This window comes from Musa acuminata, chromosome BXJ2-2 (assembly GCF_036884655.1).
Source record: "Musa acuminata AAA Group cultivar baxijiao chromosome BXJ2-2, Cavendish_Baxijiao_AAA, whole genome shotgun sequence".
In the NCBI taxonomy this organism is placed as follows: Eukaryota; Viridiplantae; Streptophyta; class Magnoliopsida; order Zingiberales; family Musaceae; genus Musa; species Musa acuminata.
In genome coordinates, this window is record NC_088339.1 from 17,763,707 (window position 1) to 17,791,463 (window position 27,757).

Below are 27,757 nucleotides of genomic sequence, written 5' to 3' on the forward strand. Positions count from 1 at the left end.
GTTCCTAGCATGGCTCCAACCAATGTTTCGGCTTGTGACGGGCTTTTCACAAGGCAAGAGGGGTTCCCCAAGCGGCGTTCAGGCTGTTTAGGAGCCGTACATCCCAGGCAGACACCAAATTTAGCACTTCAAGCAAAACGCACGGAACATATAGCCTCATCTCGTCTTAGCATTTACACAATTCAAGACAAAAATTATGGGCATGTTAAAGAATCACCCTGTAACATTAGACCAATGAAAAATACTACAAACCACCAAGGTTTGCTTGCCAGATGCATCAATGACCACCACCTGTGCTGCAGTCTCCATAAACATCACATCAGGTGCATTAGGCCTGATTTCACAAGCCGATGAACCCACGTGTTCAACCTACCAACTAGTGGAGTATAGCTCTCCTGTCATTTACAAGGATCCGTATAAACCTGAAATAAGGTACCATACAATCATCAGCTAAAGCGGTTCAAGGGATCCACTTTTTAGCCTCTCCATCCGTGCTTGCAATCCAGATAATGCCTTCTCATCCATTGGAAGAATATTGGTTTGTGTTGGTGTTTCCCCATCAACACGTTCTCCATGGAGCACATTACCATTGATATGTGCTAATGGTCGGCCTGAACCATCCAAACTGCCAGCGGCAGCCGCAGCTTGTATGCTTTTCATCCGCTCTCTGATGGCATCCAGTGTCCCCATTGTAACTGCAGGAGCTGGTAAAATTTAATTATCAGATGACAATTACCAGTAAGCCTAGCAATGCACCTGGTCATGCACATGTATAGAGAGAGAGAGAGAGAGAGAGAGAACCAGCTGGATATCGGTCCATCCGATCGTCTCCTAAGTGAGGCCTAAACTCTGATGCATCAGTTTGACCTCTCAGAGAAGCTGTTGACCCAACAGCATCATTGTCCACATATGAAGCAGCAACATTTGGGTGTATGCTTTCATTTTTTGCATTGATCGACTTCGTGTGTACAGGAGAGAGGGGTCCAAACTTTGGGGATGGAAGAGTTGCTATGGGAGGTGGAGTGGACATGGGAAGGCTAGAAGGTGTCCTTCCAGCTACTGCATTCTTCTCCATCTGGATGTAAAAATAACAGAAGACCAGATACAATAAACACAACTTTCGTGGTGCCAATTAGAGGCATATTGGGAATAATAACTGCTAACCTGAGCCAGCCCATCTCTGATATATGTTCTAAAAGCCTCACTTGCATTTTGGAGCTGAGCAAATATATCAACCTATGAAAAACCAAAGAATTTCAACATATATACAAAAGAACATGAATCAGAAAAGTCATGAACAAATGATAATTCAGAGTATTTCCAACTAAGGTATTTACCTTAGGGTAGAGTTGGGTAATCCGGTAGAGTTCATATAGTCCAATTGTACATGTTTGCTTGTCACCAATTTTCTTAAACACTGCAGCAAGCTCTTGCTATTGCAATTCAAAACAAAAGAACTCAGAAGCCAATAAGGGCAAAATAATAGGTGCATAAAAAGCGACAAGTAAAAGTTGAAACATGCAAGGTAGTGGAATGCCAAAAATGGTTAAAAGTGCAAAACTCAATAGTACCGATGGTGAACACACCTTCAATTGAGCATCTGCTGAATGGGTTGTAGGAGTTGGACTATTTGAAGCAGTGTCACCCCAATGTGTTTGTCCCATGGGGCCAGATGGAGTCAACATTCTAGCAGCTGCAAGAGTCTAAATATACAGAGATGTATACAAGGTCATAAATCAGTTCAGATAAAATCACAAATACAAAATTCAGGTTCAAGCTTCTCTACTCAAGTATACCTGAAGATTTAGGTCAATATAGGCAAGAATGATAGGCTGAGGTTCTGTATCTATAGGTACCATAGAGAGGTGACCCTTTATAGCTGTACCTCGGAGTTTCACGAGTTCATGCAGAACAGTTTTAACCATCCGTAGTGGTTTGTCATCAGCTCCAGCCCTTAAGTTCAAAACAATCATTAAGAATTAGAGCCATGTAATTCTTCCATCCATAATGAAACAATTGTTAAATTGCTCAATTCACAAGCAAACAAAAAAATTCACCTCCTCCGTATCTCTTCCATCCCCAACTCTTGCAGGTATACATGAATGCTTTGAAGAATACGGTCAAGATCGACTTCATAAATTGTGCTCTGTAATACCTGTATCAGCCACATTGGATGAAGTGAAAAAATGCACTGGACTAGATAAAATCTTTGAATATTTTAGAAAGGCACCTTGGTTAACTTAATTAAACATTTAACAACTAGATCTGAGAATTTCTGATTCCTGGTAACGAGAGCTTCAGATGATACAGGAGATGGCCACCTCAAAGAGTCCAGAGGTCTCAATAAATTAATTAGCACGACGAAAGATGATGTTCTTTCTGCATTATCCTGCTCAAATATAGACACCAAGATATAAATAGTGGAGAAATGCAGACAATTAAAGGTAAAAACAAGAAAATTACGAACCAGAATTTTGAGCATTAAAACATTAAGTGCTTTCAGCAATTGGCTACCATCATCCATTAAAGGAACTCTTTCATCCAAAAGCCAAAGAAGAAGTTCAGTGATCAGGTTGTCTAATGTACTCTCTTTCACAGCATGAGCTAGTTTTTTGATCTGGAAGGTCTGCAGCAAAACCAATTGTTGTAAATTCTGTTCAAGACTGAACAAAATAGAGAACAAGAAATCCACTGAATAATATATACCTGCATAAGTGTATTAAGCACATATTTGCAAGATCTTGATGAAGCTCCAGAAAGGCTGAAATTAAAGGTATTAGGGACCTGCATAAGTTGACCATTAAGATCAGCAGAAAGACAATAGCACCTTTTGCAGAACATAATAGAGAAAAGATTCAACTACCATTGTGGCTAGGCACGAAACTAATCTGTCTGCATCTTTAACAAGATCTTCAATTACACAGCTGTCAGGGTCATTTGAGACCTGCGTTAGCTCATGGCATATAACTTTCATACCTTCAACTGACTGCACCAAAGCAAAAAATAACAAATCGAAAAGATATTAGAGCAACAAAGGCATCATTAAAAGTAGCATATGTTATAAACAGAGATGATCCTCTACAGGCCAAATTTAACCAAGATCATAAAAGAACCAAGCCATATTGACATTGTTCACGACAAATCCAGTTTTGGCCGATTTCTCAGCCTTATAGTCAAAATCAGCATAATCAACTCCACCACAGTTGGTTGATTTTGGCTAATTCTCATCAATTTAACAGCCTCAAAAGAAGAAAATGAAGAGCTAATCAAGGAGTGTACGGGAAAGAAGAGGGAAGCAGAGATAAAGGAAATACATAAAAGACAACTATGACCGTGAAAGACAGGGTACATTATTACTGCTTCATTTGTTATTTGTTAAGAGAGAAGCAAAGATAAGGAAATACATAAAAGTCACTCATAACTATGACCGTGAAATACAGGGTACATTATTACTGTTTCATCTGTTATTTGCTACAAACGTTGCATTGGTTGTCTCATCCAAGTGGCAATGCATCCACAATCATGTACATCAAAAAAGGTATAGAGTGAGAAAACAGGATTGACAATAAATAAGGAAGCTTTCTAAGAGAAGGAAATATCAAGAGATTGAAAATAAATTCCAAATCCTATCTTTCTCTCTTCAGTTAACATTATTTTAATTTTCCTTTTAATTACCCCATATTTTCCTGCATGGTGATTAGAAAAGCATTAGAGTCATGATAGGCACAGCATCTTCAAAAGTGCATGTCACCTCATCTCCCCCAAGAAAAACAAAATAGAAAACAACTTCCATTTCCTCCAACAAAGACAATAAAAAAGTGTAATCAGCAAAAAAATCATAAATTAAGCCTTCTAAATTACCATGACCATAAAATGACTCCATGACATTGGAAAGGAAGTACTAATAGTGTTAAATTTAGCTAACAAACCTGCTCGGGCAAACCCATTGCAATAATATCAAGAGCTTCATGCCAGTCAGTGGGACCATTTGCACCAGCAAATTGTCGAGCTAAAATATTTCTTTCATCAGAGTGAGCATAAGATATATTTTCCCTGAATTAAACAGTTCATAATCAGCCAAACAGGGAAAAAGGGAAAAAAAGAACAAGTCATAACATGCATATGTGGGAGCACCTCATGCTTATAACCAGATTTCACACCTTATTATTACATTTACGAAATATCACACATACCTTGCTGCCATTGGAACAGAGACAGAGCGTGAGTAAACTTCTCCACTCTGTTCTGCTACATCTAGCCTGAGATTCCAATTAATGTACATGTTAGCACAGTATGTTAAAAACTTAAAATTGGTACAACAGTATATACATATATTTATAACAGACAAGACATTTCAGAGCCAAATATATACACTGTCTATCATAAAATTACATAGGACTAGCCACTATTTAACTCACAAATTCTCATGAATACCAGACAGATATCTTTTCCACATTTTCTGAGACAATGCACCATGTAAAGAATTAACATGAAACATAACAAATAGTTGAGAATCATGCAAAGTAACCATATATATGGAAGCCCTTTAAGATCATTGTGTTAGGAAAACTCTAAGGAACAATAGAGCCATGAATCAAATTTTGGTTGTACTGGTTGGTACTGACTGGAATTTACCATGTCAGTCAAAGGCTAGAGTTATGTCAATCAAAAGTAGTGCTAAAACATCAGATTTATTGTGAAAGTTTTATTTTAAATTCATCTTTTTTACATAGAAGACAAATAATGCATAAGGTTTTAAAGTGGGTTGGAGGTGATTACTCATGTAGGCAGAAAAAACTAATTGGTCTGTCTAGTCAAACTTCACCTAGGAACTACAGGACAAGCAAAGGAACTAGCTGATCACCCAAATGCTGAGACAACTACTCCTAACTAACATTTGCTGTAGCTCAAGCGCTAACGCACAAGGAGGACATTACCGATGGCATTGCATGCTTGTTAATTTGGAATAGGCCAGCAGTCCCATTGTGTTTCTCTTCGAGAAACAGCTTCCACAAGGTCATTCAAGAAAGGTAGATGCCAAATAAGATTAAAAAAAGATAAACTTTGTTTTCAAGAAAAGGAAAAGAACATGTATTTTCTGAACAATTTGAAGAAAATGGTAAGATGTATATGTATTTTCTGAACACTTGGAAATTCTTTGTTCATTAAATTGTCACTTATTGTGTAAAAAGCATTAAAAAATGTAGTTAAAATAAAACCCTACACATGGAAGATCTCCATAATCTAAGTTCAACCCATTCATTATCATGGAGAAAGACAAATTTAATACAAAAACTGAAAAATCAATTTCTACTATTTTCTTCCTAGCAACGAAATCCAAATAAAGAACCTGGATAATTTTACTGGGGAACAATGGGTAAACCGACCGGTGTATTGTTTTATAGACACTTTAATCAATAAGCATTTGAAGATTTGAATAAATTGAATGATATTAATAATAATCTGACAAATGGATTTCCTACAATTTTTTAACTTCAATCAAGTAAAACTCAAAAGGTTTGACTTATAAGCATAAATCAAATGGGAAAATCATAAGATGGTTTAACCTAATAGGGCAAGATTATATTAGACTTTCTGTGAGACAAGTGAGGTAAATTGAAAATTAATCGAGTAAAATTTTGAAGCATACAATATAGCTAAACGTAAGTCAAAAAAATACTTGAAGCCTATCTATCCACAACATATATAATGGATGTCCCAAGAGAGCTAATATATCTGGAATTTGCCGTGGACCTAAGAAATACACACACAAATACATACATACATACATACATACATACATACATACATACATACATACATACATATATATATATATATATATATATATATATATATGCACAAAGGGTGAATGATAAGACAGATCAATAATGAGAGAGACCCATTCTCTCGGACTGAACGCCTTAAAGCAGCTCTGGCATCACCAGGCTTTCCTTCCTTTCTTTTCTCCATCTCCCTAGCCTGAACAAAACACAAAACATATTGAGTAAGAAAAAGAAAAACAGCAGACAAGTAATCATTAATGGGAAACATATCTAGCAATAAAATCATGACCTTTCCTAGCTCACCATTATCCTGTCTAAGACAATGATATTTCTATGCCTCCCATGTCAGTCAAAGCATATGACAGAGAAGTATATACTGACCTTCCATTTAAATCTATCATCAAGCATACTCCTTTGAGCATCAGATAGCTTCCCAACATATCTCCATACGTCCTCCCCTGTTCAATAGGTATAAATCTAAATGCAGGTATAATGAGGCACCAATATGGTACTTTTCTTTAATTGACAAGTATTATGAAAGGTGAAATCAATTTGTCACAAAATCAAGGGACCTCAGTTACAAAAGAACAATCCCAGGGATAGTTGTACACTCAAGGCACAAAAGATGCACACCAAGATTTTTGTAAGCAGTAGCCATTGTGTTGAGAGCAGCTTTCCTAATTTCACCATCTCGTTCTGATGTTAACCCAGCAACAAGCTGCAAACATTTCAACTGTCCACCAATCTGCAAAAAGACAAAAAACAATAAGCATTTTGCACAAGGGAAAGACTGCAAAAGTATGATAGTTAAGGTTGACCTCAGCTCCATAATGATCAATTAAGTATTCAATAAAATCGACACACTCTATTCGAGTTCGATTGTTCTTTGAACGCAAGCCTTCCAATATATATGGAAGGAACTTTGATGCTGAATAGATAATAACAATTTGCTTCATCATTTCACGCATCTTCTCCCTGACCTTTTCAATGTTATGACCAGACTGCATTGAAAAACAAGATGAAATTACCCCACACTGCAGAAAGTGATATACAGAAGCTAAAGAATAAATTCTGATAAACTAGGATGGATAATTATAAAATATTGTACATGATCAAATTATCAAGCAAAACAAAAAGAGTCAGTAATCGAACCGAGTAAACTGACATGCATTCGTTAGATCAAAATTTAAGCCAAAATAAGCATAAACAAATGAACCTTCTCTGCAAGGCATGGAAGAAACATTGCAGCTTCTGCCTCAGTCAAAGTGTAACCCTCATCCTTTAGAACACCAAAAAGCTCAGGAAGGAATTCAAGCACCTACATGTCATGTTTAGAGAAAAGATGCATCAGTACTCCATATTATAAACAGTTGCAACATAGCACCAAGAACCATAAACAAACAGGAAATTATTTACCTTCAACAAGCAGGTTGTGTTGGACTCACAAAACCGCAATACAAACCACCTTAAAAGTATGTCAAGTAGTTCAATTATTTCTTTCTTATTTGTTGCTAGAACCTATAATGACCAGAAGATGGGTAAGTTATTCAGATAATAAAGTACCTATAAATGATACATGCACAACATTGATAGTCAAAAAACTATAAAGTCAAAGGACCTTTTGCAACAATTCAAGTCCATCTACTTGCTTCTTGAAATCTGTGCTTAGAAGTCGTCTATGTAGGTCTTCTCTGAAATGCTTCACAAAATCATACTGCAGTAAAAAGTTTTAATATCAAATGATAGGAATATTTTATTTTTTATAAAAATACATATAAATATACCATTGTTGAAACAAATTTTTTTTCTGCATTCCTAAACATCATATACTGAGGTTTCTGCAAGCCTCACACTGGCATGGCCCACATGAATGACCATGTGCCCCGCCAATGGAGCCCACCAGCTTGACCAATCAACTATGCAGGCCCCTGAAAGTTTTCACATAAAGCTCTATACCACTAGCCATATATTCAAAATGCAGGGACTAGACATGTTAATGACATAGTTGCGGTCTTTATTTCGACATACAGGCTTTCCATTTGACAAATCTTTTGTTGCTATCAAAAAATTCATCAAACATCATCAACCAAAGAAAATCATATTGACTTTGTCTAAACCTGTGTGGTAAAACAAAGAACTAATTTTCACCTTCAATGCCATATGTGGTTCATCGCCCACCTATGTTAAATAGAAAAAAAACATAACATCCCCATTTTACTCCAATTCTGAACCTAGCAGACCTACCAAATATTTATTGAAAAAAATCAGACAAACATAACAATCATGGAGAACACTTTCTTCATCCTATGCGATCTCTGCAATATACATTTTTCTATGCATACCTTTCTATTGTGATTACTAACAACTAGTCATGGAAGTATTCCACCACACCTTTTAAAATTCTATATGGATTCATGTGCCCGATGTTCCAAATTATTTCTGAAGTTTGTTTTGTCTAACTGTGCCCATTGCTGGTTTGCTAGATCAAACTAGGTAGAGTATTTATGTTACAGTACAAATAAAAAAGTCGACAGTTTCAAAATCCATTGATGTAAAATAAAGAATCCTTTTCCAGGGTTGGAGACAATGCAAGAGAGAATCCATGAATAATCACTTGTAAAGATACTACCATATTCAATTGAAATATCATCCCTTCTCACAGTTTGTAACATTTAAATTTGACTCTACATGTGATTCTCCTATAAGGAGGGAAATTAACCACAGAATTGGAATTGAACAATATATTAAACTGGAATCTTGGCAAACATTGACACCCTTCAATTTATGCAGCATCAGGCACATAACTACATATTGCTGGTGAAATCTTAGGCATTGCATCTTGTTAAATTTTCATCAATTAGGTTTCAACAGTGCACAAACAGAAGGTACTTTTCTGAATTTATGATCAGGGAAGCATGAGAAAGATGTTTCTGATAGTAAGCTTTTCTGAATCCAATTGTTAGTTAATGTTTGGAAATCTTATTCGACCACTGTGCATGAAAGGATAAGATTGCTGGTCAACATAGGGAGCAAAAATGGATTGGATATGTGATAAACATCTGTATCCAGTTCTACTTAGTGAATATGAATTCAGATATGGATGCTAGACCAATAAAACATTTTGTAACATCATTCATTCAAAATGGATGCACAACAATAACAAATTCAAGTTAGATCTAAATGGATACAGATGTGATATTCACGAATTTCCCATCAATAAGAAAAGAATCAACTCAAACCTCATTTTTCTAAAAAGGAATATGAAGACTTGAAAGCATGTAAAACAGAAAAATGAAGGATTTAAGAGAAAAAGAAAAAAACTAATTAAACATCTTTCCTAGGATCATACAGATAATTTCATACTCATTTATATATTCGAATACTTTGATTTTTGATATCCAAAGATGGATTGAATTAAATCAATAGATGTACCCACATGAGAAAGATTTTCAGTAAATAAATTCTGACATGAATACAGATCAACATAGATATACCCTCATATCCAAAACCTACTCCAATGGTCATCCCACCCCTTTCATGACAGCTAAATGTCATTTTAACTCAACCGCAAAACATCTCAAACCAATGAGAATAGCGTTCCCATATTTGTTTTTATAACTGTATGTGATAAGGTACAAGAAAATTTTCAGATCAGAGTTGTTTGAGATGCAAACCTCCAGATCCTGAATTTGCTCTGGGCGTGGCTCCTCGAACTTGAATCTTCGAATAACAAGCCTCTCCCTATCTTCCTGCAAAGTACCCATCATAAATGATAAAGCTTAAAATCCTAGCAAATATGTTGATATTATCTCCACCATGGAAACACACCTTATTTGAGTCCTTGATGTTAAATAAAGCCTGTGACTGGACTGCAAGATCTTGAGCAGAAACAAAAGGGTCAAGTTTTGAAGCCCTAGTTGGAACACCTCTCTGTCAAAACAAAAACATAAAAGTAAGCACCATCCCTGGTAAATATTATCTTACGACCAGGAAGAAAAAACACACCATTGATGTAGTCTTGGTGCCAGGTCTAGAGCCACGGTCATTGCTAATGTTCGATCCTGGTTTTCCATTCTTCATGATCGGTTTTGATGCCAGACCCATGGAAATCAATCTTGTGGATTCTGAAGCTTCTAAAGATAGCAAACAAGAAACAAAATTTAAAAAAATAAAGTTGAGAGATAACTAAATTTGTAAGACAGGAGACTTGCAATAAGATACCTTCAGTCAGACTAGAAGGCTTCATCCGCTCAAGTACAAGAGCTAAGGCAGGCCCCTTTAGATCCTTCATACACTTAGTAGCCTAAGCAATTATGACACAAGATATACATGTTACTATTCCAGGACATCAAGGTGTGCAAGAGAAGAGGGAAGGAGGAAAGTAGGTAATGCAAAATTCACATACTGCCTCTTGTCCACAAACCCTCAGCACTTCACCTATACAACATTCAGCAGCCTTTCGAACTTCTGCTGATTTATCCTGAAAAAAAAAAAAGAAAACCATCCACTATTTATAACACATCTTTCTCAAGGTACGTGTAACTAATGCATCTCTAAGTTAAGACCCACAGTCAAAGCAGCAGCAGTTGGCTTTAAGAGGTGTGAAGCATCAGACAAATCGTTAGCTTTTGATAAATGCCTTGTTAGCCAATCAAAAAGATCTTTTCGCCCCTCTGCCCCTAGTTTTGAATCAGCCAATGCAACAGTGATGTAAGGAACCTAGAAAAAATGCAGACAAACATGTTAGCAAGAAATAATGGGAGAAAGCAAGTTAAAAATCACAATATGTCAAAAATGCACCATCTTATCCAGGTGAACAGCAAGAACCCATGAATCTAAGGTATTTAGAGTGCATTCTCTCATATGCTTTTTGTTATCACCGAGACATTTCAGTATATCTGACAAAATTCCCTTTATAAAAAGAATGTCAGTTATTACATCAACAAGGCTAAAAGGTACCTTGATATAAGAAAAAAGAATTTTTGTCGAATAGGACTGCCAACCTTGCTAGATTTCTCAACAGGAGAACCCATTGCTGATGCAAGACTTCCAATGACAGTCAAAGTTGCCATTACCAAATTTTTATTGCTATCACATAGACGGCCTCGAAGAGCACCAAACAACTCAACTGGTAGTTGGAGGAATACAATAGGCATCAACATCAAAATGAATTTGTTGATATTTGTAAATCAACTTTAAGAACATAAGGAGTACCAGTTCCAGCAGGTTGGATACGTTTATGTGCTTCTTCCAGAATCTTGTTAATGGACTCAATTGACTCCAAACGAACCTATAAATCCAGCGAAACATATTTAGACTGCATTATATCATGAAGACTAAGAAAGAAGATTAACAAAATAAAGCCATAAAACCTCATACTTTCCAATCAGGACTCCCTAGATCTTTCAATAGATTAGGTGTTATCTTTGCACTAATATCTTCGCGTGGCAGACCATCAGACCCAGCAGCAGAAATAGATGAACCAGAATCTAAGGCTTTTACTGCCTTCTTGGGAGCTGCAGCAGCACCCTGTCAATTACATAATAAGTACCAGAAGCTTCGACTCAAAGAACTCCAAGGAGAAGTCATATTCCAGCCTTCATTTTTGTACCTCATATGGGTTCTTTTCATACTCAGCATCCAGAGCACTTAGAAGAGCAGGCTTGACATCAGTCATAAAACCCTTGATATCTGCAAGGAAGCAAAACTTAGAACACTGTTTAGGTCTTGACCAACCAAGCCTTAAGCAAGCTGAAGAATTTTACCTGGGCCAACAAACTTATGTAAGGTTCCAATAAGTTTAATCGTTGCATTCCTTGTCGCAGCAGTACTGGATTGAAGCCCAATATCTTTGCAAAAATCAATTAGATCCTGCAACCACATATTTTTACAGTGAAGATAAACTTAAAGAATTTTTCAGAACACCTAATGGAAAAAACTCCAGATAGTACCTTTAGCTTTATGTGGGAAACTCCAAAATCTTCAACAGCAGAGACCATCCATGAAATACCCTCACTAAGAACCTTGGGGTTCTTGTGATCTTTCATGATTTTGTACAGCTTATATATCATGGAAACAGCTTGTGAGTGGTTCAAGTATGACCAGGTGAAAACAACATACATGAATCTTGTAAGAAATGTACTCAATCCAATAACTACTTACTCTATCAAAAATAAATCCTGGACCAACTGCTTCAGAAAAAGTCGTAAGGCACTTCATTGCTTGGGAACGTGTTTTAATATCTGCAACCCTTTCGCTAATGCCTGTCAACATGATGCCTCCCTCAAAAATTACTTAATTGGTTATCACTATAATTCTAAATTGAAAAGTAGCAACAGTCAAGCCACTTATTAAAAATCACATAAAGGTCAAAAAGAAAATACTTTTTTTGCCAAATGCAGTGTCCATTCTTATTTCAAAAAATTTGTATGCTTCAAGACTATACAAAGACTGATGACTTGGACAAGAACTAGTGGTATTTCTGGGCTTGAATCAGACGAGGCACATTGAGGCCGGAGCACATTCATGTCAGAGTATAGCCAAGCCTTATGAGTTTCCAAACCTCAAATGGACTGATCATACAAGCACAAACCAGCTTTTCTAAGATTGGCTAAAAGAAAATTAAAAAAATGTTACCACTTTATTGAATACCTAGAAGGCACAGCACCACACATCGCTTAGGAAGCCTTTTCACAGTGGAAACTATGTATGTGATGACCTCAATGACCTGTTGTTGGACCTGTCCCACAAACATTTTTACATATCAAGAAAAGCATATGTCAGTGGCTAGCTTTTCAACATTCATGTGAAATTACCTGTACGTTTTTCTCACTCCATCCAGGAACAGCACATAAAAAACGAATCAAAATCTCAGCAGACTGATCAAGATTCTGAAGATTCTCAACCTCCTGCTTCAGCAGGCCAACAGCTGTCAGAAGGCATAGTGTGTTCAGCATTCAGTTGATCATGTATGGAAGGGATGGGTTGTTTTAGAATCAGAAAAATAAGATATTAAAATGAACAGAAGATTAATCCTCCTATGTAAGGACAAATTACCTACATAGACTAGACAAGCAAATTGACAAAAAAAGAGAAACAAACGTTAGTGGAGATCCTCTGGCAAAAGGTCATATTATATTACAGAATTACAGATAGCAAACAAAATAAAGCAAGGGCTGGCCAAATAAAACACTATCCTGATTTAGTTTTTCAAAGCAAATATACATTCGGTATTATTGACAACTTTGAGCAATAAAAGAACTGTTGGTCTAATAAGAATTTTATCCAAGAACGTTGAGCCACTTAAGGAACAACATATGTAAGTGCAGCGGCATGGGCCATTGATGGGGCCATGACAGTTGCATGTCATGCCAAGAAACATGATTATAGCTTGGCAAAGGGTACAGAGATACCAACAGCATATTACGGGCTTGGCATAGGGTCCACAGAACACCATACCTGCCACCATCACATTACAGGCATGGTATATACCAACTGACGTTAAGTGGCAACTGATGTAAAGTGGCAGCCATCATTAAGCAACATCGCCATCGCAGGAATTCAGGAATTTTAGAAGGAGATTTTAAGATTAAACGATAAATTCTGCACATTAAATACCAACAAAGTAATTGGAAAGAATGAACTAGCATCCATTAACTTATGGCCTGAAAAAAAAAGCTTCTAGTCATATGACACACAAAATGATAGAAAATTCCCTTGCTTATGATACGCAGTAATGCATACAGCATTAGAACATGAGGAGATCTTTAGCTGTTTGTTCTAGAAAAATAAACATAACTAAATGAATCCTTTTTTTTCAGTTATTAGGGTCGTGGATACATAAATGAATGTATCCTAAAAGAACATCAACAAACTTCAAACTGCAGGTATTGACAAAGACTAGAAGAGACCACAAAACTTGAGTGGAAGTACAGAAATACATATTATTGTCAATAAATTCTATGGAAACAACAGCAAGGCATAGTGAACAAAAACCTTCAAGGCGTTCCTTCCAAACACCACTCTTCAGCTGGGAAATAGTTTCGGCCTTTATAAGAGAACCCAATCTGCCTTCAATTTCCTCCAAACTCATTTCTCCTGGCTGATATTGACCAAAGTAAATTGAAAAATCAGTGCTACACTTTTTTTTGTATTGCATGTGTTCCAAAAAATACAAGATGTCTTCTATTTTTAAAACAATTTTATTTTCACATCACAAATTACCTCAACATCTTCAGTCTCAACTGATCCTAAAGCTTTTGATTGTCCTGCCCCATCGGCCTTTTTCACATTGGTCTTAACTGAGACACTTTTCTTGGTGGCCGTCTGATTAAACAAAATTATTCAATTTAATCATATTAGTAATTTGATCTAACAAACCACTTGTTACATAGTCATATCCCAACTCACCCCCACCTGAATGGGCTTCCTCCCACTAAGCATGCTTACAGCAGAACGCCTCACAAATGAACTATTGGCGCCCTGTACATGCAATGACAACAAACATAATTACTTTCTTACATTAAATATTACTAAATAATATATTGCACGCATCCATAGTACCATTGAGTCATATGAAAAGGGGGACTTGGTTATTACAGATGAAATTGCAAATGTACCAACATCATCAAGAAACAAGGCAAAAAATGTCTAGTTTTAAATAATTAAATGTGTGAAAAAGTTTATTTTCACTAAAGTGTATGATAAAACAAGTGACAGATCAGAAGAACAGCCTATGTGTAAAAAGTATAACAGATCACTGACGTTGATGAAATGGGAATTTGTGTTCTCTTTAAGTATAAAAAGTTGATCAAAAGGGAAAAAAGATAACTGATCCATGCACAAATTAATGATAAATAAATGAGTCCTTGTAGAAAATGTACAGTAAAGAAAAGTATAATTGAGTACAAACCTAAAGAAAATTTACAGCTTGCAGAATTAGCTAACATGCACATTGACATTTATATAGAATAAAATGTCTGTATGCAATAGTCATGGAGACATGAAAGAACAAAAAATGAAATGAGTAAGCAAACAAATTAGATGCATCTTGCACAAGTATCATGAACATCTGGAAACTCACACAAAGGTAATTAACAGTGAGTTGCTTAGTTTTTCCTTTTCTGATAAATTAGTTAAATTGCACAGAAATAAGAGGCTAATCATAGCCACAAGGAAGTTGAGGCAAGAGCCTCCGCACCTCAATCCTTATACTACAAATATAACATGAAGTGCCTCTGCACCTTGAATCCATACACTACAAATCCAAAAAATATAATTTTTAGGATTTTAGCCTCATATGAATGGAACCATGGCCTAAAAGATGAGCATTAAAGTCACTGTTGTCAAAAGCGCTATGTGCTAAAAGGTGCAAACATTCCATACCACCTGATGTATTGGTTACTTGTCCAAACAAAACAGGCACTTACCTTACAAAAACTTTGAAAATATAACAAAGCTTATAGATAATTATTAAAAAAGAACTTCAATGAGACATTGAGTTTTATATCATTATATATGCAAATGATTACCACTGAAATATCAATTACATATATTAAATAGAATTTTAATTGATATAAAAATAAACCATAGCCATAAAGAAAATCAAAATGTAATACCTCCAAGCAAAAAATCAAAGTTCAACCCTACCTAGTTTTGATGATGTGGCCTTGACAACCATAAGTTCCATGGTGTTGATGGAGGAGAGAAGAAGAAATTACAGAGGGAAAGGCACAAGATGTGAAGGCCATGACAGCGGAAGGAGCTGCCGTGCACAGAAGAGAAAGAAGGGGAGGTTTCTGCATAGTCCGCAACTGAGCATGAAGGAGAAAGATTGGAGGGGAAAGAAGAGGGAACCAGGTGGCAATGGCAGTAGAATCTTTGTAGAGGTGAGAGGAAAGAGTAATAGGGATGAGAAGAAAAAAGGAAGTGAAGAGCAGAGAAGATACACAACAGAAAAAGGGAGAACTGGTCAGCAAAGGTGGACCACCATGGTGGCAGATCAGCAGCAGCAGAAGTCCAACAACCCAGACCACAACATTTTCAGATAAGTTAAAACATGTGTCACATACTTCAAGATGATTGTCATCTACATTTATATTGATTACAGTATGCGTATGGGAACACACATTACTAAATTAGGCTTCTATACATAAAAATGTGGACGTCGATATGTGTATGGGAGCATACATTACTAAATTAGGCTTCTATAGAAAAAAATGTGGACATCCGAGTCTGACAAATATTGCCATTGGTTTACCATATCATTCAAGTCTCAGATCGTTCCAGCATGGCTAACAAGTTCTGGCTAAACAAACTCCCATTCAAATTATCTAGTTTTATGTTGTCCAATGAAAAATAGGCAGATAAAACAATAATCACAACCAGCATGGTTGTGCAAAGGAGAATAAGAAAAGAAACTTACCCCATTACTGGATATTCTGGTGGTTGAATTTAAGATTGTAACTGGCAGCAAAATAATCAAAGATAAGTACGACAAACATCAACAAAAACTCAAAACTACCAACTCAACCAAAATGTAACTAGATTTTCGCACCTTCTCCTGAAGTAGAGTTCTCACCACCACCAGAGCTTCCAATCAGATCTGAGAGTTTCTTTTTTCTGACATCATCAAGTTTCTCTAATGATCTTTCTAAAGGTCTCATGCCAACCATCTATAACAAAGCAATAATTCCTCGTTTTAAACTAAGAAATAGTTTTCCACTGGTGAAAAAGATACAAAAATGCACCTCTCATATGCAAATACCTTAGCTACAGCTGCCAATGCAGCAAAAGCAGCATCTCTCACTTCAGGAGTACCATCATTAAGGCTCTGCAAATTGTAATTAGAAAATTGTATTTAAAGGCAACAGATGCAATGACAACTAAGTTATGTTGTGGTGTTCTGGTAAGAAATGAACAATTCTTTCTATCTAACCTCCAGAAATATAGGCACATAATCCTTATGCAATTTAAGAACAGTTGCTTTGTTATTTGTCTCGATACAGAATGTGACCCAGTTTAATGTTAATGAGCGCACATGTGGAACCTTATTCTTGACAGCCAATTTAACATCTGCAGCAACAAGCAATTAATTATTCAGAAAGCAGAGAGAAGCTAACAAAGCTAATAAGACAGCCTGGTAAAACTTGTCAGATGACAGTCAAAATTTTGCATAATCAAATATCAGATTAGATACCACAGAGTGCATCAAAAGTTTAGTTGCAACTTCCTTGACAATAATATAAAGGTACAAGTTAATTACCATAAAAGTTCCATCTGTTTTCGACAAAATGACTTAGATGAGAAGCATAAAAAAGATGATCAGGACAAGCTGAAATTCACACAATTGTCTGTGATGTAGTACTATATTTGTGCGGTCCAAATTTAATTTTCAGTTATTTTACCCTAAAAACATAATTGAAAAAGCACCTAAGCAAGATAAGTCTCAAACTTGCTGGAACTTTTTTTAAAGGAATTAGAGTATCCATGATCAACTATTTTGCTCCCTCATTATCTGATCAACAATCAGGGTGGTCCTATTCTTCTGTTGTTTAGCTGGTTTTCCTTTGACACCAGCTCATTGCATGGGATTAAAGCTGTCTTATCTCCCCTGTAGATAGATTGATAACTAGTTGCAATTGCTCACGGCACAAGGTTGCGATCATGATTTCTGACTCATTTTCATGGCTTTTAAAAAAGAAACGTGCATTGTTCAATCGACTTTTTAATTATGTTCAAGCTGAACCTGCTAGGTCATGCTACGCCAAAAGGCATCTTAGTTAAGACTCAAAACTTTTTCTAATTGTTAAAAACTGATTAAAGAGTAAATATTCAGTCCAATTCTGACAACAATTAGATGACAATTACAGGATTAAAAGTGAGGTAATTTAAATTCTGTTATTGGTTACTTGTAGTGTCTGTTTCTGAACACATACTCATGGTAATCAGATCTTAAAGTTCAACATTTTTCTATATGTTTATCAATATAAAAACATATAAAAGCATTCATGTCATGATTGTATCTGAGCCAGATATTAAAAAGTTTAATAAAATTCTAGTTACTGAAAACGCATCAAGGAAAAGATATATAAAAGTCAATTGCACAAATGAATACAAATATTGAACAGTTTAGAATACTTTACTTTGTAAAGTTATAGCTTGAAATAATCAAGCATTCACGTCATGATTGTATCTGAGCCAGATATTCAAAAGTTTAATAAAATTCTAGTTACTGAAAACAAGGTTTGAAATTTCGTACCATACCGGTGTATCGAGTTTTGCTCAGTACGATATAGTACGTTGTATGACGTACTGAGTAGTATGCCTATATATATATATATATATATATATATATATATATATTAAAATATTAAAAAAGGCATACGTTGCCTCGGCAACGTCACCTCCTCCTCTTCTCCTCGTCTGCGGCATTCAACGAAGAAGGCGACAAAGACGTCGAAGGTCACAGACGTCTCCGGCCTTCAGCAAAGAAGAAGGCCACAGAGTCGCAAACGAGGCGATGAAGGAGACCGTCTCTTCTGCTGCTCTATCTACCGCCTCCCCTGATCCCCGCACCTCCAGACCCTCCTCTTTACGACTCTCCTCACTGTTACCTCCTGGATCGAGATCATCGAGAGAGGGCGGCATTGGATTGGGATCGAGAAAGGGCGTGGAAACAAGTTCGCACCGAGGTTCTACCGATTCTCCCTCTTCTTCGAACACCCTCTTCTTCTTCCTTCTTCGATGCTTCCCCCTCAGTCTCGCCACAACCAGGTCGCTATATCAAGCAAGCCGACTGGTAGTGGCGGTCCGCGTACCTATTCACGGGCGGACCAATACATACCGTCCAGTACGATTCGAAATTGTAAACCTTGACTGAAAACACATCAAGGAAAGGATATATACAATTCTAGTTCAATCAAGCATTCATGTCATGATTGTATCTCAGCCAGATCTTAGAAAGATTACTAAAATTCTAGTCACTGAAAACACATCAACGAAAAGGTATATAAAAGGATTCAATTGCACAAATGAATACAAAAATTGGACAGTTTATAATAACTTTACTATACTGAATAAAGTTATAGCTTGAAATAATCACAGGGCACAGTATATAGAAAACAGTACATACTAACTGAAAATGCACAACTGGAGTACGACAAGCATCACCTACTATCTCGCATACAATGGAGCAGCATAATAGTTATTCAAATAAGACTCACCTTCAATAGCATCAGCAAGTGTCAAACATCCAGACTTGTGCATTGCTTGAAGAGCTTGAGTAAGAGCCTCTGTCATAACTGGTTTTTTCTCCTTCAACTTTTCCTGGTAAACGAAACATAGAAGTAAATGTTTATGAGCCTGTTGCATAATCAAATTTCAAACAAACTGTAGGTCTGAAGAAAGAGGACTTTATGAAAGAAAACCATTCTACAATAATGAAAGTGTCTGGGACCTCAATATGTTAAAAAGGGGACTTTTAAGTACTCACAAGTAGTAAAGGTAACAGAAATCGTGAGCTTGCAGCAAAGTGATTCCTCAGACCTTTTGCCAGATTTCCTACTGCTTGAATTGCCTCTACAGAAACAGCTAGATTCACATCTGTGACAAGCTGCAAATATAGCAATGTGCACAATTTAATAAACCTGTAAAGGATGTGTACCACCTTAGCAAATAAAGCCATTATCAGAGCCATGAACCTCATTTCAAATATTCGGGCAACAGAAAGCAAAACTTAAGAAATTTTGTTGGTGCTACGGATTACAGAACACTCAAGTCATGAAGTTCGGAACCCTAAACCAGAACATTCCATCAAAATTAAAAGTCATACAGAAATTGGGTCTACAATGAACAGCAAATTAGCCAATACCAAGCCATGGAATCAAGTCTATATGCACACCATAGTGGTACCTTTTTGAGGGTCCGGCAGAGTTCACTAAAATCACCAGGAGCAATTCTTTTAGTTGAAGAAAGTTTAGTAAGCTCAGCAACAGCATCCCTCCTTTCAGACCATTTAACAGCTTTCTAGTATAACACGATGGCACACATGATTATTCAGATAAAAAGACAAAGAAACAGCCTACCAATAAAGACCTAATATTTCAGATGTACAATCTACCAACATATAGAATAGGCAGAAAACAACATAAGAAAAAGAACTAACCACTCCATCCCAAAAGCCAGACTTATCCAAAGGTGTCAAAATGTCCACAGGATCAACAAGCTCGTATTCATCTATTTCTTGAGGGGCTGAAAGATGAAATATATTAGCACAATTTGTGAAGCAAACAAAAAATCCATTTATCAAAATGGAGAATTTGTTCAAACTAGCAGCCAAATTTATATTAAGTAGCAAAAGAATATTTTTAATTCCCTTACCATCCACAGTAGATTCTTCAGAAGCACCAGCACCCAGAGTTTCAGAAACAACTTCTTGTTCTGGTTCCTTGTCTTGCTCAGATCTAAAACATATTTTAAAAATATATATTACTCATAAACAAAAACTAGCTAATTTTTTAATATCCCCTTTATTATGAACTAATTGCAAAAGGAAATAAGTCTTGCTGATCTAAAAACAAAATAAGTCTTGCTGATTTAAAAACAAAATAAGTCTTGTTTATCATATCGTACAGAAATGATATAAAAACTAAAAAACAAAATGCACTATTAGAAGTTTGAGCATCCAAACAGCATTATGTCTTTGCAAGTTTTATTTATCCATCCTAAAATGTCTACTGAAAAGATTTTCATGCTTCAGACATATGACAAACATACAAGTTAAAATGCAACATACACATTAGCCTAGTCACCATATCAAAATATTGGATCATGACGTATATAATGTCTGATATCCAATTTATAAGTTAAAGAATAAAAACAAGGTGCATGTGCAAGTGTGCCAAGGACAACCGAAGAAAAAAAAAACATTGGGAAGACCTAATATTTGATGAATTTGACCATGTTTAAATATTTTTAAACCAACATGAAGATTTAAAATAGTGTATTCAAAGGTAATTTATATAGCATAGCCATCACTACTACTAATGAAAGTTCAGCTCCATAGACAAATAGATGATAAAGGTTTATATTGCACTGGTTATCTTAAAGTACCAAAAAGTATACTTTCAATTAGCTCTAAGAAACAATATTAACAATTACCAAAGTACAAAAATAACAAAACATTTAATGTTCCAAAACTTATCAGAGCTAACGATACTTCACTGCTGCAGTGACTATTAAATGTCAAATGATAAAATAAAAGGAAAAGAAAGCTCCGTTAGATCGTGAGAGAAGCATAAAAATGAAAACAATCTTTTGAAGAAAAATCACATCAAGTTTAGCACAAAGAAACCACTGCAACATGTATCCACGGACACCTACTTCCCTAAGCATACTTAAAAACCTTGAGTGTGCCCTCATGGATATTTGAAGGATGTTTCCATGCTAATTTTTGAAATGAGAACAAAAAGTTCTTCATCAATTAGTGGAAGAGTGCAGATTATAAATTTGGACAAAAAGAACTGAAATGATTGTACAAGAAGAACCAATTGATACAAGATACTGAGAAAGCATCCTAAGGTATAACTCTTAGTTGAGTAATATTCAAGTCAAGTCTGAGATTAAGTTGTATTTTCTACTTTGTGAAAATTGTGGATGATTTTTGGCCTCGGCACCAACTCTCTTATTATGATTTTTTCCTTTTAGATAGTATCATATCCTTGGACTCTCAATGAAGAGAATTAGAGGCATCAAGTTTGTTTTGCATGTTCATGTAATGACATCAGGTCATGCGATCAAATTCTGTAAAACAAAAGCTGTCTGTTTTGGGCAGGACACTTCGGTGGCTATGAGGCTAAATCTTCTCAAGATATCCTCCTCTTCTGTTAGGCATGCGCGGCCTTTTTTTTTTTTAATAAAATTCACTATTTTTCAGGAGAGGAGGGGAAGGGGTTACAAACATCATAAGTTGTCACATGGGAGCATCTTTTATATTTCTACTTTTTTTCCCAAGTTACTAGAGGAGAAGAAACAGCAAGCTGAACAAGAAATGTAGAAGAAGTCAACATTGAGCATGATTAAATATTGTAGGGATTGATTGAAAATTTAATCCCTAGAAGAAAGTTGAGATTTGATTAAGAATCTATAAAGAAAAAAGTCTATAACAGAAAACATTATGTAAAACCAAATTTTATCTCACAAAATAGATGTGGGAGCAAATAATCCCTAAAAAGTAGGACAATCAATTAGATTTTATTTAAGGTTCATCATTTTTCTTGATTGTATTTTCCATATTTCTTTAGTTTTTCTTGTTCTTTTTATACTCAAAATGCTATTTAAGGATATATATATATATATATATATATATATATATATATATATATATATTTCATTGAACAACATGGCTAAACAACTGAATTTTTTTTTTAATTTCCACATATGAGTAGTGTCAGACCACCATCCCTAGGAGTGACCCCCTAGAAACTGGGCCAGTTTAGTAATTATGCCCGATAGAACAATTGCATCATCCACATTTGGAACATGTGGAAGAGTGAAGCCTTTATCCTAGGAGTTAATCCATGAGGCTAAGTGAGTGATATTTGTCCCTTTTCTTCTTCATTAATCTCATATAATATCTTCTCTTTTTCTATTATACAACTATCATGTTCAATATAAAAATAATATATTTTCTTTGTTCCAAGAGGTCTGTCCGACACCAAAATGCAGGTTTCCAAACACAAAGCCTTGTATTTGCAAATGTTGCATTTACAAATGCATGCATTACCTTGGGCATAGGCTCCAAAAACACAAGTTCCAAATAGCCCTAATTGAAATGATCTAAATCATACTTCCATGACAAAGGGGTATTTAGACTGTTGTTTTTTAGTTAATTTGGTAATTATGTAAAATTATGGGGTTTTAGTTTCTACGCTGTTCGTTTGAGTGACTTCATAATCAATTAAGTTGATCTTAATTTAAAAGCCCTACATTCATGGTTTGATATAAAGGAAATGAAACCTAAATATTTACAGAAGGTTTCCTAATCATATATAAATGATTAATAACGATCATATCCAAAAGAGTCTTCCTAAACAAAAGACAATTACTGTTCCAGACTAAATTCAATAATCATGAAAAATATACCACATACCTCCTTCAAGTTTTGAGTATAATGCATAATAAGAAAGGAATATGACCAAACATCCATTAAATCCTTGATTTAAAAAAGCAATGACTAATTTATTGCATGTAACATGCTGATACTCCAGTATGATTAACTGTTATACTCTTTCAGAAAGGTCCTATTTGATCTCTATTATAAAATATAAATATTAGACATTCAACGAAGAGAGAGCATATTAGTAAGATAACTTTATGAAACAAACTCAATTTAATAACTAGATTACCTTATTTTTCGAGTAGGCCGAGCAATTCCAGAGACATTAACAAGCTCTGCTTCCAGCTCTTTTTTCTTCATATGATTAGAAAGGTTAATTCAGCAGTACATATTAGCATTAGATCATGACAATTAAATGACCAGAATCTTACCATAGTATCTCGCATTTTTTCAAATAGAATAGACTTTACTGGTTCTTTTCCAATCCAACGACATAGTTCAAGAGTAAGCCCTTTTGAAGATGCCCGAACATTCTGATCTTGGTGATCAAAAAGTTCAGGAAGCATTTTAAGAATTTTCTTCGGAGGAACCACCTTTGCCCCAAATTCACTAGAGCAAGCAAGTAAAAGGAATGTCAGTTCTAAAGATCTAGAATGAACGGAAACCTAGAAGAAATGAAACATAGAATAAGAATGAGTTTGATATACACCTAAGAGCCTGAAACATCACATCGATTGCAGGCACAACTGCCTTAGCAACTTTATTTTTTATTGCTTTCTCCATTGCTTCCTGAGATTCAATATAATTGACTTCAGAAAGTTTGGTAAAATATACTGAAAGATTCCAACCAAACAACCATATAAGTCATGGTGCACAATGAACTAGGAAAGGACCACACAGCATAGGCATCGGCAGACCATTGAGAATATTACTACTCAGTCAACTACCATCTTATTGTAGTTTAGCTCTTAAATGTAATGAAGATGCATATCTAATCAAACCTAACAACAAGAAAATTTGCCAGCAATACAAAATATATAAAGCAACACAATGATAACAACATAAATTTAATGCTAAGGTAGAAACACATAGGTAGCTTTTTTTGCCTTTAATTTAAAAATATTCTCCAACCTATAAATCAGCCATCACCCCAACAGTAAGAAAAGTCACAACCTCAATACCCCACCACCACTCATTCAACCCCCAACAAACATAACACCCCCCCTACAGGACACACAGAATGCACACATGTATACGTGCAGACATGCGCGCGCGCACACAGCATGTCCATGTCCATATGCATGTGGACTTGGACATGCACATTAACAGTCATACCCACAAGTGGAGGTGCATGCACACACACTCAACACACAACACATGTACATGCCGATGCAGCCCACGTGGATGCACACTAACTCAAATAAACATTTAAAATATTAGTGGGAAAATAAAAATAATTTGAAATATCTTATATGTAGCTTTTATACCTAAAATGTAGCTACATAATCAGCACAGCATTACGAGATGACTGGTTCTTGGATATTACTTGCAGAAACTTACCCTCAGAAATCACAGTGATATAACTGGTTTTTCTGTATTTTGGGGAATGCTCAACAGTAACAAGAGCTAGAAGAAAATTCTTTAAAAAAATAATATTAATCTAAATGAAAAGTTTAAACAGCCATCTTCAACATAATCTACAGCTTATAGCAGAATTAAGTGTATACACCAGAATCTGATTAGAGTCTGCACAATGTCACATTTTCAAGAAGAATCTATAATAACATACCAAAAAGGGAGGTTTGGTACACAATGCCGCCACCAATGCACCATATTTTCAATATAACAATGCCAACCAAGAAAACATGAAAGAGAATTCAAGTCCCTTAAGCATATAATTTTACTATGTTCTATGTGCTGACTTGTCTTGAGTTTTTATCATTAAACTTCCGATTGATATCTAATCAGTTTCAAAGAGTGTAATAATCAATAAATAATAATTAACTAATATATCTGACAAATCTCTGATTTTTGCCCATGCTCACTGGAATAAATACTGATACCGGCTTTCTAGCCATTTGTTCCCAGTATCTCTGTCTCTGATCGAGCACATGTATAAAAGCTGAAACAGTTAAACACATGACTGTTCCAATATTCAACATATACATGATACTATTTAATCCTACTTCCTCCTTATATGAAGAAGCAAATACTTCATTTTTAAATTAGCCTATATACCAGTTCAACAGCAGAATGATATACAGATTCATGAAATCCATGATTGTATCCATGCATCAACAGGTTAACATCCAGATTAGATGGACAAGTCAAGACTCCTAGTCTCTAAGACATTTGGTGAGAAGTTATCATTTGTATCTTCCAAGAGCAGTGGCCAAAAGATGAGACTCAAACAAATTCTGGAGCTGAATTACTCGAGGAAATATCAAGTTTTGCTTCATATATAAATTATCAATGTTAACAGTTAATTTGTATGACGTTATGTCACTAGATCAGTTAACGGAAAAAGAAATAACAGGAACAGGAATGCCAAATGGCAAGAATGAAACTCAAGATTGAACAGATTAGAAACACACAAAGCATATTAAGCTCTTATTCCAAGCTCAGAAGTGAATCATGGACAACCACATGACAAGAAATCTAAACCAAACATAGAGCTCACAACAGTTGAAGCCTTGCCTATGTTTATAGTTTGGAGTTATATGCTAAGAAAACTCTATAAAAATAAAGAAACAGGGACATATTAAGCTCGTATTCCAAGCTCAGAAGTGAATCATGGATAACCACATGACAAGAAATCTAAAACAAACATAGAGCTCACAACAGTTGAAGCCTTGTTTATGTTTATAGTTTGGAGTTATATGCTAAGAAAACTCTATAAAAATAAAGAAACAGGGACACATACGCCAAAAATGCAAATGACAATAAGAAGCAGAATGCCAGTTCATGCTTCACAGAACTGGTCAGAATTGTCTAGAAGGACAGTTACAATCGAAAGAACATAAGCAAGAAGCAATGTTTTCAGCAAACACTGAGAAGGGTGTCTATGGAAGTTATTCTCTTCTTACCAAGAACACTTCGGTTGCCTCCAACTCCACCCACAAAAGAAAGGCAGTCTGTGCTTTCTCTACTGTCTTCGGCCTGCCGGTGAGACATTTAGCAACGATGGAATCACAGACTTCCTTCGCATACCTACAACAAAATAGAGAAATAACTCCATAAACAATCCGGAGGCAATACTGTCGCCAAAACCTGTATCAACAGAGAAGAAATAAGCAACCTCCCAGCATCAGCATCCGCAGCACGCAAAAACGCAATTAGGGCATCCAGCGCCTTCTCCTGCACTGGCGCATTGGAATCCGCCACAGTCTTTCTGAAGAGAGGCCCTAATCGACAAAAATTCCAAATCAATCAAAACTAACAGCTTCAGTCAAGATTCAGTAACTACCTAGTGACAAAAAAATCAACCTACAAAATTCTGTTCATCCGCGTCACCACTCATCCACCCGACCAAGAAACCCACAGATCAAGTGGAAGCGGACACGGAAAAGGCCAGAATAGACGAGAACGAACCCGATCGAGACAGGATCGGGGCTTACCGAACTCTTTGAGGCGCGGATCCTTCGGATCGGTGATGGAGTCGCAGAGTGCGGCCAGATCGATATTGGCGTCGTTCCGCACCTTCCAGTTCTTATGGAGGAGCCGCTCCTCCCACGGCAGCTTCTTCGCCTCCTTGAGCAACTTCTCGTCCTCCGTCGACATCGCGCCGCACCCCTCCTCTCTTCACCTTCGAGGAAATGTTCGCGGACCAGCAGGAATACTTGCAGATCGGACCGAATGGGCGACGGCTTCGCCTCCCGTCGTCGCTTCTCTTCTCGTGATCCCTTCACCGGCGAGTGGAATGGGAAGAAAGGGAAAGAAAACAAAAAAAAATAAAATAAAAGGAATGAGGGGGGAAGAGAGAAGAAATGGGATTGGGGACGAGAGGGAGAGAGGGAGAGAGGGGAGAGCGGAGATTTGTTTGGGGGTCGAGGCACGTGGGAGTCGGTAGGTTGTGGGTCGGGGTTTGAAGCGAGCGAGGGTTCGCACGTGCGAGACGAGACGTGCTCCCGCGAGCAGGCCCCCGGCGAGGAGTGGGTGGGCCCATGACGCCGTCGGTTCGAATTGAACGGAGCGGAGCGCCCTGCCCCCAACAAAAAAGAAAAAGCGTCGATTCTGCCACGACCGACGAACGAACCCGCAGCCTGTACCGGCTGGAGATGGCATCATCATAAATGAGCAAGCGTGGGACCCACAGGAAGGCCTCTCGGAGTAGGTGGGCACGTAAATTGAAAATTTATAAAAAGGAAAAGAAAGCGTCATCCGGCACGGGTGTCGCACGTGATTCGTGGGTGCAGCGTCTCTTTTTGTGCCCCCTTTCGTCGAGGTTTAATGCTGCTGTTGTGATGAGACTACTCGATCGTTGGCCAACACCAGTCTATCGTACACCATAACAGATGATGTGCGTATGGAGACTAAAAAATTAAAGTTTCTGTAGCAAAATACAACATTAATGACAGTACGTGAACATAATGCATTTAGCGGTTAAAGCCCCCCTATTTAGGTGTCTAGCATAATATATATGATGCTCATATGAAACAGGGCAAATTCCTCAAAAAAAATTTATAAAAAAACTTTTTTATTTTTTTTCCTCAATGAATGTCTCTTTTTTCATTTACCTTCGAATAGTATCCCTTATTTTTCTAAAAGATAATATTATCTATAATCTTCGTCTTATCGTTTTTACCTTTTATCACTGTAATGTCTTAACATGATGAGACAAGAGCAAAAGCATACT

General features: G+C 36.4%; 1 protein-coding gene across 3 annotated transcripts; it reads right to left on the bottom strand.

The window, feature by feature from the left end:
- Window positions 1–203: 203 nt before the first annotated feature.
- Window positions 204–26,916, bottom strand: LOC135585514 (protein MOR1-like). Of its 3 annotated transcripts, none has more exons than XM_009389102.3 (54): window positions 26,520–26,916; window positions 26,201–26,306; window positions 25,989–26,112; window positions 23,612–23,691; window positions 23,334–23,511; window positions 23,192–23,256; window positions 20,166–20,248; window positions 19,951–20,036; window positions 19,698–19,811; window positions 19,279–19,398; window positions 19,010–19,112; window positions 16,723–16,859; window positions 16,552–16,617; window positions 16,342–16,459; window positions 16,210–16,250; window positions 14,196–14,267; window positions 14,010–14,111; window positions 13,782–13,887; window positions 12,602–12,714; window positions 12,438–12,525; window positions 11,949–12,049; window positions 11,738–11,845; window positions 11,552–11,657; window positions 11,398–11,477; window positions 11,166–11,315; window positions 11,001–11,076; window positions 10,790–10,914; window positions 10,587–10,697; window positions 10,356–10,505; window positions 10,192–10,266; window positions 10,008–10,089; window positions 9,792–9,919; window positions 9,615–9,716; window positions 9,461–9,535; window positions 7,405–7,500; window positions 7,203–7,304; window positions 7,003–7,104; window positions 6,605–6,787; window positions 6,420–6,531; window positions 6,168–6,244; window positions 5,903–5,982; window positions 4,194–4,259; window positions 3,930–4,053; window positions 2,864–2,986; window positions 2,707–2,784; window positions 2,468–2,626; window positions 2,231–2,389; window positions 2,058–2,155; window positions 1,797–1,953; window positions 1,587–1,703; window positions 1,338–1,433; window positions 1,165–1,236; window positions 802–1,075; window positions 204–695 (listed from the first exon to the last, which is right to left on the bottom strand). In XM_009389102.3, exons 1-54 carry the CDS (start codon window positions 26,680–26,682, stop codon window positions 451–453), a joined length of 6,054 nt encoding a protein of 2,017 aa, XP_009387377.2. In that variant the 5' UTR covers window positions 26,683–26,916; the 3' UTR covers window positions 204–450. The 3 variants fall into 3 exon arrangements, with proteins under 3 accessions (XP_009387377.2, XP_064951029.1, XP_064951030.1); XM_065094957.1 differs by having other exon boundaries at window positions 204–704; window positions 26,520–26,915; XM_065094958.1 differs by having other exon boundaries at window positions 204–704; window positions 14,202–14,267; window positions 26,520–26,914.
- Between the last annotated feature and the right edge of the window lie 841 nt (window positions 26,917–27,757).

What these genes read in the sequence shown, in the direction of transcription:
- LOC135585514 (XM_065094957.1), bottom strand. Translation starts at nt 26,682, where the DNA reads ATGTCGACGGAGGACGAGAAGTTGCTCAAGGAGGCGAAGAAGCTGCCG. An exon ending in TGAAGAATCTACTGTGGATG is followed by an intron (nt 20,037 to 20,165) that starts GTAAGGGAATTA and finishes TTCATCTTTCAG; the next exon opens with CCCCTCAAGAAATAGATGAA. An exon ending in TTTCGTGCCTAGCCACAATG is followed by an intron (nt 2,785 to 2,863) that starts GTAGTTGAATCT and finishes CAACTTATGCAG; the next exon opens with GTCCCTAATACCTTTAATTT.